Source organism: Pempheris klunzingeri, chromosome 11 (assembly GCF_042242105.1).
Source record: "Pempheris klunzingeri isolate RE-2024b chromosome 11, fPemKlu1.hap1, whole genome shotgun sequence".
Classification (NCBI taxonomy): Eukaryota; Metazoa; Chordata; class Actinopteri; order Acropomatiformes; family Pempheridae; genus Pempheris; species Pempheris klunzingeri.
Genome location: NC_092022.1, coordinates 6,852,843 through 6,866,115, shown reverse-complemented (window position 1 = coordinate 6,866,115; position 13,273 = coordinate 6,852,843). Strand labels below are relative to the sequence as shown.

The 13,273-nt window shown below is 40.6% G+C and overlaps 1 protein-coding gene across 1 annotated transcript; it reads right to left on the bottom strand.

Annotated features, from left to right (window-relative positions):
- Positions 1–1,399: 1,399 nt before the first annotated feature.
- On the bottom strand, positions 1,400–11,555 carry xpc (xeroderma pigmentosum, complementation group C). Its single transcript, XM_070839707.1, has 14 exons — positions 11,331–11,555; positions 9,418–9,708; positions 9,153–9,243; positions 8,460–8,544; positions 8,189–8,346; positions 7,908–8,028; positions 7,704–7,793; positions 6,392–7,267; positions 5,225–5,385; positions 4,376–4,457; positions 3,944–4,075; positions 3,552–3,721; positions 2,978–3,071; positions 1,400–2,734 (listed from the first exon to the last, which is right to left on the bottom strand). Exons 1-14 carry the CDS (start codon positions 11,440–11,442, stop codon positions 2,405–2,407), a joined length of 2,793 nt encoding a protein of 930 aa, XP_070695808.1. The 5' UTR covers positions 11,443–11,555; the 3' UTR covers positions 1,400–2,404.
- Positions 11,556–13,273: the final 1,718 nt, after the last annotated feature.

The window sequence follows — 13,273 nt, the reverse complement described above, 5'->3', positions numbered from 1 at the left end:
AGTTTCAGGTTTTTTTTAATGACTTTAATGGTAATTGTTGTTTCCCAATGTACTGTAAGTGTTCACACATCTAACAGCATAACAAAAAACTAAAGAAACTACTCCCTTCCCTATGTCATTTCCCCACACACTCTGTCTTTCATCATTGTATGATGTTGCAACACTGTTTTTCACATTTATCTTCATGAACACACACATTTTAATAGCAGCATAGGTTCTAGTTCCCCTGTGGTCATTTGGGTGTTAAAGCTCTGTATGACACAAATTTGTTGTCAAAGTTATTGAACGTTTTGGTTAGTTTTTAGTTTTTTTAGTTTTAACAAATTGATTCTTGGATCAGGCAGTCCTGGGCCCAGATGAACTACAATGTGTGTTTAGACTGATCTGGCAAACATTGCAGTCGCATCAGTACAGTGCAATGTAATACTGAAAGCCTTGTACCTTACTAAAGCCACATGAAGTATAGCATTATTACCTCAAATATGGGTATTTCTTATAGCAACTTGAACACGTATTTGAATATAGCTGCGACTGCAGCTGGATGGAAACAGTGCACCCTAAAGTGTTTTGGCTCTCATTAAAATTGCACATATATTATTTCAAAATATTTTTATGTATATTGTGATTTCTTTACATTTTCAGTTTTTAAAATGTAAAACAAACACGGGGATGTGGGTGCATACACATACACGAACGCATTTTAGAGTCAGCAAATTAATTGTATGTGTGTGTCCTCGAGCGTTGCTTGGAGCAGTGAACTCCTGGGTAATCTCTGTCTGGACGTCCTTCAGATCAGCGCATGTAAAAAATCCCCACATGGTCAAATGAGGAAGGAAGTGTGAAAACAAAACTAGTATGATAACCCTGGAGAACTGTTTTTTTCTGTACAGAGGCTATGATTTGGAAACTGTTTTTATGGCTGATAATTTTATGACTAAATGGCAGCAAAATCTATTTTTAAAAAGACAACATTATTTCTGGTTGTTTTGCTTTTTATTTTACATTTCTTAGAAAAATACTTTTTATACAAAAACTGTTCACTGTTTTAAATACGGCCGTCATCTGCTGTGTGCGAACAAATACACAGACACAAGGTGTGAATAAGTGACAAACGTGTGAAAGAGATAAGTGTGAGATAGAGGCTGAATGTGAAAACTGATCTAGAACACATCAGAAACAAGTGAAACTCCAGGGATATAGCTGCCCAACAAGGAAAGAGAGAAAAAGGGGAAATATATTATCTGTGAGAAAGACAGTGTGTGAGTGAAGAAATCATTTAGCAACTTCTGAACTGCAGTGTTAGTGATTTTCATGTTTAAACCTGAAAACATGATGTGTTCATGGTCCATGTCTCTCTGTCAAATAAAAACATTACACAACCCAAAACTACTTCCATCAAATCAACTCAGCACAGAGCTGAAAACATGGCTGTTTTTGTTAGTTCCTGAAAATGTGACAACCAGAAGACAGAGTTTTTATTTAACAATAGGTTCTGTTTTCATTGTGTCAGGCGACATGGTGTACAGTAAGAGTCTGGTTGGGGAATCCTGCTTATACCAAACATAGGAACAAATGGTCTTAGAGGCCTTGGTAATAATTATTTCACAGCTTTTAGGACTTCAATTTTGATTCAGCCACTCCAGACCATAGGACACATGTTTATTAGCCTGTACTGTTTGTAGTGTTTCTACATAAGGTATTGTGTTTACTTTTCATAAATTCCTACAATTTTCCTTTGAAATTACTTAAGTACACTATCTATCTCATCTACCTATCCATCCATCTACAAGCGATCAATATCAGTCAGTATAATCTGTATGTGCAGTTTTGTGCGTGGCTCAAACCGGCACTGGGTGGGCCGAGTGTGTCACAGGTGTCCGGGTAAAATGATGAGCAGTGTGTCTCTATGCTACGTTAAACACACACATATATATATATATATGAAACTGTGAGGACAATTTCCCTGTTCTCACATTCATGTTGGGTTTGTCCTCTTCAACACAACCTGGTGCACCTTGTGTTTTTTTCCTCCTCCAGAGTCTTGGCATGTGATGTATCTATATTAAGATCTCATACAAAAATCTGACAATACGTAATATGTAACCTATATGAATATGTACAGTGATGGTGGAGACAAAGAAGGTTCAAGTCTGCAGATCACTACAAAACATTCCTCTCTTCTTTTCTCTTCTTTAGTGTTACAGCCAAACATTCAAGTGTGGACCGAACTCAAAGATTTATGTCATATTGGTTCCAGCTGAGGCACAATTTATCCTGCCTTTAATGTATGTGAACGTCTTCCACAGTATATATCAGGAGCAGTCAGCCAAGTGCTTTTCTGAGAGCAGAGTGTGTAATCAACCTTGATTTTACTAAACTCAAGTGTAGTTTGGGATCTCCGACATCACACTTTCTCAAAGGGGAACAAATGTTTCTCTTGTCCTCTCTTTTCTCGTTTTGTCGTCTTCTTCTTCAGCCCGCTGATGCTCCCTCCGTCCTCCTCTGCTTGCCTGTTCTGGGGCCAGGACATGGCCAGAGTTTCAGACGCCGTCTTAGCTGCAGGACTTCCACTCTCAGCGGCCTCCTCATCAGAAGAAAGCCCACCGGTCCCCTCTCCGTGAGCAAGGCTCCCCAGACCCTGGTTCTTCTTGCCGTAGCGCTGTTTGAGCCTTTCTCTGATCAGGAGCCCCTTCACCAGCAGAGTCCAGTTGGAGATCGCCCTCTTTTCCTTTTTCTGGAAAGTGGAAGAGAAAAAAAAGGTGATGTGGTGTTTTGGTGCCAAACAGGTTTAGAATAAGTTGAAAAAAAAATGTGGCCCTTAATAACTTAAGTTCTCACCATCACTGCAAAATCAGTCATGCAAGGTCACTGAACGTCATTTGCTTCTACTCAATCATCCACAAATAAGTTCAATAAATAAAATCCTCACAAAAGAACACAATCACAGACAGACAAAGAAACACACACACACACAAACCTCTTTCTCCTTCTGCCTCTGAAGCTCTTGTTCTTCCACCCAGGCTGCTCTGAGAATCTCCTCATGCTCCTCACAAACAATGTAGCCATCCGTGCTGAAACACACACACACACAAAGAAAATATTTTCCCCCCTACATTTAATATGCTTTCATAACAACTCCATTTTCCTTTCAGCCAACAATAAGCCCAACGGATTTGGGATTCTGGAGGCAGACAGGAGTATAAATATGGGAGAGTAAATTGAATGACGCAATGTATGCCAATATTTCTATTCACATCAACACTAAGCATAAACATTTTGGCAAAGATCATGATTTACGTCTTTTTTTTAGGGATGTTTAATATGAAATACTGACGTAGATTGTGTGTCCTTAAAGGACTTTGAAAATAACCCTACGTCAGATAAAAGGAACTGTTAAAACCACTAGCAGTAAAAAACACAGTCCTTAAACCTTGAGACTTGAGCGGGGCTGAAAACACTGACAGACTCCTGCATGGATCACATTCATCTACTGTACTTCTTTGCCTTTAACTGATCCCGTCCCAGCGGAACGTTTCTCAGTGTCATCTTACACAGCGTGAGAGTATCCACCGTGGAAGTCGAAGCCCGTGACCGCAGGGGCAGCATCGACGTCTAGTTTCCTGGCCACGCGGTGCAGGTTGGGCAGCCGGAGGTGAACACAGCCCACAGGTAACATACAGGGCTTAAACAGGTAGACGTTACCGTAATCATTACGGGGAACCTGAATGGGACAGACACAGACAACATGTAAGCAATACTGTTGTAAAACTTTGGTAACTTGGTGCATTTGTCATTATTTTTCCGCCTCTGATGTCTTCATTCATAAACATATTTGACTTGACATTTCCTTCTGAAATTACTGGTTGTTTATGGGATTTGTTTCCTTTTTTCTCTGCTGTATCCTAATATTTGCTGGCAGCTATCCTTCCATGCAGACCGTTACCTTGCCATCCACAGCTATAGGCGGCTGGTACTCTTCAGTCTGCCATTCTCCAAACAGAGCAAGGTCATTGGGATCCTTCGTCTCACACATCATCCTGGCCTTACGGGAACGATTAGAGAAGCCCTTCACCATCTGTAATAGAGTGACACAGTGGCATGATTATCTTTGTCTCATTATCCACTCAGTTCAGATCCTACAACAAACCAAACACAGCGATTGCAGTTTCAATATCAGTTGAGGCTCATTTTCATTTTCACAGCTCAAATCATTCACTTTAATGCTAGAAATGAGTTTCTAACGGAAGAGTGGTGGTTAAAACTGTGTGTTTGGTGGTTGCTGAACTGATTTGGCGAGAGACTAGAGTGGGATTATGTTAGAAAGGAACAAAAACAGACAAACTGAGAGAGAACTAAGTGTAGTAATCGTTCTCACCTTGTACGGCTCCTCTGCTAGTCTGACAGTTCGTGCTTCTTTGAGCCATGTGTCGCTGGAGTGGAGGGTGTGCACACAATCCCTGAGAGATGATGAAGTAAGTAAGATGATTTACACATGAAAAGAACAATGAGAAATGTTTCATTTAACATGCAGATATTCCCACTTGCCTCAAAAATGCAATGCTCATGGCTTTAGCCCAGTGCAGACTTAGTGTGTTTTGGTTGTATTTAAAGATGCATTTTCACTCTAAGTGTGAGCAGTGCCTAACAAACATCAACAGACAACAGCCACAGCTTAAAGCACGCGACAGAATAAGCAATCAAATAGCACCACCACATGGACACTGATGCTCACAGCAACATTTCCTGATTCAACTGAACCTCCTACAAACACGGCCAATGATTGTGTGTCCTCCAGAGCACCACAGGTCCAGGCCGAACCTGCTCTTCCTCCTATGACAAGATGGTAAAACCTTCTAGAGATCAAAACTCAAGCTGCATTTAGGTGCATCAATGCTAAACACCTGACCAGTGTACTTTCGTACAAACCTATTAGATCGTGGGCAGCAGACTATATATCTGCCAGTCAATGTCACAACAAATAAGTCTGCATTTTTCACACTTTTGGCAGTGTTGAAATGGTGACAGACCTTATCGATTCAGTTGTATCTGATCTAGTAAAGCAGACTGTGGAGGATCCTGCTCCTGAACTGGGACACAGCATTTGAATTCTGTAGAAATAAGAGGTCTGCACTTTCCCTTTCATAGTCTGTTACAAATCCACATTAACAGATTATACTTATACTAAAATTCAAATGTATTCACAGCAGACTGTTCTACCACTGACCTGGAGTAAACCGGTTCTCCTCTGCAGTATCCCAGCACGGCAGCTGTTGAGGGGTAGATAGCTTCATATTTCAGCAGGTGCCTCTTTAAGGCATACAGCGGGTGGTTCTTATACTCCGCTACTGAGATCGGCAGAGGTTTATTCAGCAGCTTATTCTGGAGCTGGGTGGACAACAGACAGCACAGAGAGAAGAATGGTGATACGTATAAAGAAGTGTTAAACTAGTTGTGCAGAGAAATATGAACTTCTTGCTCGCACAAGAGGGAACAGTGAATGAACCAAAAACTTTCATATGATTTCATCATTTGTAGCCAAAAATGATCAAATCTTTTCATGCTTTGATTGAGACTTTACTCTGGGTTACTCAGGGAGTCCTTTTGATGTGAGACCCACTCTCCATCATCTTTTACTATTTAAAGAGGAAGAGAAAAGGCATTTGAGAATTTGGCACATTAGTCAATTTATGAATTAAAACATCAGCCGTGTGTTGAAGGGACATCACGTGTCCAGTGCTCCATGCTCGTGAAATCCAATAGAATACATATTCTTCTCAGTGATTTTGGGCGATTAGCATTAAACACAACCATACAGTAAAAACATGGACCTAAGAGAAACAAAAATGTTAATGTTTTTTCTTATGTGGCCTGAACACTCATAAATAAAGAAGAAAACTCAATAAAGCTAGCTTTCAGTTGTAAGAAGAATCTGGAAAACAACAAAAAAAATATTAATGTAGACAAAATTTGTCATCTACTATAATTTTACAAGAAAAAGTCAATATGTTTTCATGAGGCACCAGAGCCAACAGTCCTTCTAACCTCACTACTTAATGCGTACGTTGACTAGGAGGCCACTTTCCTGAAAAGTGCGTTTTCCTTTAAAGTTTCACTCAGGGAGAGAGGACATTTCCATCACACACACCTAACACCATCAACAAGACACTCTAAATAGTAATAACTGAATGAAAAATGTGTCCCTGCTCTATAAAGGTGCAAAACATCTGCAGAGATAAAAGAGAGAATTTTTTTTTTATTTTAAAGTCTCCAAAAAATATCAACAAATTAGAGTTTTATACATGTTTCTGTGTGTTTGAGCTCTTAGAGCGGTTACTGTCTTGGAGGATGTATGTATGTGTATACCATAAATCTTTGGCTCTGTCTGTCTCACCTCCTTGTCCTCCTTTCTGTCCCTCTCGTCCTCGGGTCCCAGGAACGGCTCAAGTGTTTCCTCCCACCATTCTTCATCCACTCGTCTCTTCCTGGATGACGTCATCCACGTGGGATCATACTTCTTTCCTAGGTCCTTCACGAACCCGCCCCCGTCCACCGACACAACGTATGTGAGTGGTGCTGTTGCATTCTGGGAGCAGAGGTGAGGCATCCCGACGCCGTGCTCCACATCCACGCAAACCCAGGAGGAAGTTTTATCCAGAAACACCTCCAGCCACTCATCTGCTCCAGGCCCCTCTCTCTTTCTCCCACTCCTTCTCTTTGTTCCGTTGCTCGTCGTTCCTTCTCGTTTGTCATCATCTTCCTCACATTCCTGGTCCTCCTCCGTTACCTGTTTTTTCCCTCCAACACTCCTTCTCTTCTGAGCTGCAGTATTCTTACTGTTGGCCACTTTCACTTTGTTCTTCCCTTTCCCCTTGTTCTTCTTTGTGGATGTAGCGTCGCTCTCTGAATCCACACTGTCCTCCTCGCTGGATGCCTGAAAATCGTCCTCATCGCTAAGCCTCTCGTCCTCCATTTCCCCATCGCTGTTGCTCTCCTCCTTGTAGCTGACTTTTGAGGCGATGCTGCGGCGTTTTGAGTTCTTTGGTCTCTGCCCTCCTGATGTTATAGCCTTCTCCTCTTCCTCATCATCCTCCTCTTTTATTTCTCTCCTCTTTGCTTTCTTTCCTCCTCTGTCTCCTTTGGTTTGTCCCCCTCCTGCTGGTCTCTTAGTGCCAGGAGAGACCTTCGGCTCAGGGGAGGTTGTCTTGGAGGTTTCCTGTCCTGTTTTGCTCTTTCCTCGTGAACCAGCAGATGTTTTAGACTCTTTTCCCTTGAGAGAAGACAAAGAGACATTTAGATTAAGTGTAAATGAACAGAAGATGCACAGATTTATGCAGAGGTAATATCATGTGTGCATTTTGTACAATAACAGAGGGTGTTCACTGATGAGCTTTGCTAATTAGAAATGAAAATGCCTACAGTACAGAGCATGGATTCCCAAAAGATTGCAGAGGAGGTAAATTCATTTAAAATGATAGAAATTACAGTATGACTAAAAAGAAGATATCCACATATGACACTTTTAGTGTTTTCATGTATACAAGTGATCTCTTTCAGATTAACCTGTTTAAACCTGCCCTTCAAATCCTCTGTTTCCATGGATGAACAAATAATTCTGTGCACATTTAACTGCAGTCCTTGACTATGTGTTGCAGCTGTAAATACATCAGTATCTTCTAATGGGCTCCATAACAGATTATCAGCACCTTGGCGGACGGAGGTTTGAGAGGAATCGGCTGCAAAGAAAGAACCAATCGGCAGGAGAGCTGCAGAGACCTCAGGGCCAACAGGAACAGCTACAGGAGACACAAAACACAAAGGAGCAGAATTACTTAACCAATTTTTTCTCACTCAAACGCTGCACTCATTTTACATCATTAAATGGACTAGACTTATGCCAAAACACCAACATGAGTCATCTCCTGGTGGTCTCTTGCTGACAGGCTGGCAAGGCGCCGCTCCAGCAGAGCCCGGGGGTCCGGTCGCTCCTCTCGAGAAAGACTGGGGTTAAGAGTGAACGTTACTCTGAACCTGACAAGTAAGAGAGAGGGAGTGGTTGATTTCAACAAGTTGATATTAACTGATAAGGTGAGGCTGATGAAGCCGTTAATCTGTTTTACACATTGTGGCATAAAAAGTAGCCCCAGGCACCTATGCACACATCATATTTCAGATTTCAACAAGCACACACCATTTGAGCAGTCCAGAGAGGTAGTTCTGGTCGATGCGCTCCTTGGCGACCATGCTGAAATGGCTGGGCAGCAGCGACAGGGTGATGGCCAGCAGGTCTGGTTCACTGCACAGACGGTTGCGGAACATCCCACTGGCTATCAGGCACATGAGGTGGACCTGAGAGGCCAATCAGAGGATTAATAACCGAAATCCCACAGTGGTGACTTTGCATCAGCGACAGGATTGAGAAACAGCGGTGAGAAGAGCAGGAGGGTTCGATCTGTTTTCACCTTGTGTGTGTCTTCCAGCAGGTCCTTCTTGTATCGGTTCATCATCCGCCTCAAATATGTCTCAAACTCCGCCTTCCTCTTTTTCCTGATCAATAACAAATTATGATTGGTAGATTAAAGCAGGCAGATGTTTTCTCCACATAGTATATTCACAAATCTAAAATACATATACACAAACAAACTAGTTGGCTGTTGAAAATGCGAGTGTATGTTTGAAATCTGAGAATTTGCTTCCCTAAATATTCCATGAAGATGCAGAGTGTCAACAGGTTGGAAACAGCCCAATTCAGACAGATAGACATTAAAATAAAAACAAAAAATACATAGTTGCTGTGTGCTCAATCATGTCACATTGAAGTGAAAGTAAGTTCACAGAACTTGAGGCTCTTTTGTAAATTCAAAACCTGGTCATAGAAAAAGAAGCACTCTTCAGGCATTCTATAGGAGAACATCAAGAAAGTGTGACTAAATACAGGCTAATACCGACTATCTTTTCTGTTCCTAAGAGTGCCTTAAGAACATTTTCTTTTCAATAACAAAGGTGTTTTCTAATGTTGCTTGGAACTTTATTTGATCCATTTTATTTCAATTACATTTATTATAATAATTTTGTAACTATAAATGATAAAACCACTGCAAAATAATATTTTACATGTATATTCTGAATACACACAAGCATTAATGTCCACTTACTTTTTCCTGACTTCTGGGGTCTCGATCTCTATCTCAACTGGCTGAGAGGGCAGGACGGCTTCTGGTGCTGGACCGAGCGGCGCATCCAGCTCTGATCAACACACACACACACATACAGTCATTTCCATTTGTCACTTTCCTCCCAACATTGCTATCTACCTTGTGAAAGTAATGTTTTCTGACTTTTTATGTAAACGTTAAGAGTTAAAAATGTAGTATCATACACAACAAGCTAACACCTGTTTTCTGCTGATCCCTCACTTACCTTCCACTTCCTCCCAATCATCCTCCTCTTCTTCACTGTCGTCGTCTTCCTCCTCCACTTCTTCTTTCTCTGTCTTCTTGGCCTTCACCATACCCACGGGAGCTACTGAGGTCACCATGTCAAAGTCGTCCTCACTGTCACTCTCCTCCTCCTTCACTGGTGACTGGAAGTATTCACTGGTTTTGACAGCAGTGGCAGAGGCGACGTTCTCGGCAGCTCGTTTCCTGGAGGAGCGTGGTTTGGGTTTGACCTTCCTCTCAAGCTTCTCCTCTTCCTCTGTAGGGTCATTGTCTGGAAAATTTAGTGGTGTAAAGGGATACTTTAAGGTTTTCAGTTTTCAGCTTCACACTTTTTATGCATTTTATAGTTAAAGTCATTGTCATCTAAAGCTTCTATATTTAGCAATAACGAATTTCATAAACTATCTTGCCTTTGTATTAGCTTTAATTTTATGTTTTGATCAGGATTATTGATTATTATCAGTTCTGAGACGCCAGAATCAAATATGATATTTGAAATATTGTCATTTGTCATGTCATTTGAAATTTTTAAAATTTGAAATGAAAAGATGTTTTGGTTTACATGAGTGATTGTGTCGATGAAACACCAGATTATATTGTAAAATCAAGCATTTTTAAGTATATTCCAAACATGCAAACATATTCCTAACCTTAAAAACATAACCATTAAAATTAAGCATTTTCCAAACTTTCAACATTTTGTCTGAACCCTGTTGAAAAAAGTAAAAAGGTGCTGTTTTTTTGTCCTAAAGCTCTTAAGCATTTCTGCCAACAGGTCATAGGAAAAGATAATTTTCTACAGGGGGTCAAACACGAATTAACACAGCGGTGGCTGAGGTCCTCCTCACAACAGGAAGCAGAGCAGTTTATGTAAATTACCTCAACCGTAGTCTCATTTTTATTATAGTAAATACAGCCCGTTACCAATAATGCTGCTGGTTGAACACACTATTTGAGGTTATCCTGCCGCACTTGTTTTCTGAAGAGAGTACAGCAATGCCTCAAAGTGCATTTAAAGACAAATACAGACACAATCAAATAAAAATGGGAAATGAGAGAGGCAGATGTGTGTATGTAAATGTATTGTGCATACTCTACACAAACACACACTAAGAATAGAAATGGTCCCCTGGTATCACATTTATGGGAAAATTCACAGGTTTCATGCTTTGATGAAGTGGAGCACAGATGTGTATCTGGGTCAGCAGATCCACATCAGCCAAACATGCACCTGCACTTTGGCTGCTCCGAAAAAGTCTTTTTAGTGGCAACAATAATAAAGCAGCTACATGTATGAACACAAATCAAACCATAATGAAAATATGAGGATTCTGGACCACTGAAGACATCCAGTTATTCTGATACTCCATACTGAGGTCAGAATAATCAGTGATTTCTCTCTAAATACACGGACTCATCACTCTCTAGGGTCAGACAATAATTCAGCATCACCTATCAACTTTCAGTGAAACCATATTGTAACGACAACCTGTATTTATATCATATCACTGCACCACATTTTGTTGTTCAAATCAATTCATTTCTGACAATCTGTTGCTATTAACCAACACAAACAAGTCATTGAAGGTTTTCTTTTACATAAATGAACGTTTTATAATTGATGTAATTCATAACAAGTGACAACAAGGCAACGTTTCTTGCATTGAACATCTGTTTCCTATTTATATGTGTGTTTTACATACACACACGCACATATGTTTGCCGTATCATTCTATATAATTATATTAGAAAGGCTTATTATGGCTGATGGTACAGGCATTAAAATGTATCGTTGATCCTACATCACCAACACCTTATACTGGTGATAAATGGTGATAAACACGAGTTAGGAAGCTACATATTGTTTTCTCGTTCATTTCTTGGATGCATTACCTGCATCATTCTTCTTCGCTCTCGCTTTTGCTGCGCTGCTCTTTGCCTTCAGCAGCTGCTTCAGTCTCTTTGTATGGGCCCCGGTGTCTGCACTCTCCCTCCGCTTCGCCATGCCGTCTTTCCGTCAAACTTCTCTAAATCAAGAATAACTCTTTTTAAAAGTGTCTCTTGGTAAAACTACACCGGCGGAAGTCCCTCAGCTCTCCGCATGCTTTAGTGTAAAGGTGGAGAAACTGCAGTTACCCAACACTTGGCTGTGCAGCTTTCATAACACAGAGATGAGGAACCCGGTTGTTTTGGAGGCAGGACTCCGACGTCACGTCCGCTTCTTCTTCTTCTTCTTCTTCTTCTTCGCTGCTAATATGAGCACTGCAGGCTCTGCAGCACTACACACACACACACACACACACACACACACACACACACACACACACACACACACACACACATATATATACACTACTCACAAAAAGTTAGTGATATTCGACTTTCAGGTGAAATATATGGAAAATGTAAAAAGTGAATGCTACAGTGATATTATATCACCAAAGTAGGGCATTTAAGTAGAAGCATGCACTAGTAATTTTATTCATCTTAAACAATTTATTTGAAGAAAATCTAACAACAGTGGTAGGTATACCACAACAAAAAATGTTCAGTGTCTCAATAAATTGGGATGTGGCCAAAGGACGTCCACTCCTCTCCTTTCTGTGACTCTTCCAGTCTCTGTATCACTGTTCCAACCTCCTGATGACACTCTGTGACCCTCTAAGCTCAGTGAACACCTCCGTCTGAGGACTTCCTGTTTGAAGCCTCCAGTGTTGAGGTGCTGCTGATCAACTGTTAGGTGTCGTCTTGGTCTCATGATGTCAGAATGTGAACAGCAGGATGAGGAGGACTGTTTAAATACCAATTCTAACTGAAGCAGGAAATGTATTGGTGGATTCATGGATCAAACCTGTTGTGAATGTTGCTGTTAAGCTTCTTGTTAGAGAACAGCAACTTGTGCAAAAAGTACTGAGACACTGAACAGTTGGACATGTGCATTCAAAGGTTTAGAGAAGGTCACATTAAGTTCACCTGGAAAGGTTAGAATGCATTTTAGGTTCATCCTGAAATTTCACCTGAAAGCCGAATATCCCTAACTTTTTGTGAGTAGTGTATATATATATACAGACCTGACTACCTGTCACCATCTCAGCTTAAAGTTTAGAGCAGTATTTTAACGTGGAAATCCAATATTTCCTTATTTTGTCGATATCAGAGCTCTATATTTATGTCCTACAGTGTACTAAGAGTATTTCCTCTCCTGTGCCGGTTTAAAATGTTGGTGTGTAAATACTGACTTCCTGGAGTCCTGCAAGGAAACAATAAAGAAAGAAGAGTCATGACTGATGAAAGTATATAGAAACACACTAAAATTCAACATGGTTTGACCTTTGATGAAGACGGGCCTCTACCAAATACAATAACACACTTCAGACTCATTTTTTGTTTCAGATGTGTGCATTTATTTATCTGCTGTTGGTTTCTTTGAAAACCAGAAAAGGAAGGGTCATTACATCACGGTGCAGCATGTGAACATACATTGGTGCCACTCTTGATAGTTTGACTTGGATGAGCCCTGTGAAGTATGTCTACAATCATGTTTGAATACTCTTTGGAGACTGACAGCAGTTAAATAAATGTGCACATTTGGAAAAATCACTGTGTCTTCTATTCTCTGAAGTGTCTTCTTTTAGTAGACCCATTTCCTCATCAAAAGTCATTCCACATAGACGTGTGTTGTTGTTTTAGTGTATTTCTTAGACATCAATAGAATTGGCACCAAAGTCTGGACTCAAGCAGAGCATTAGACTGTTGGTGTGATGATGTCATGATGTTCCATCTTTATTAGTTTCCTTGGAGTTCTGTCGTGTAACTATGAAGTTGCCAGGCAACCA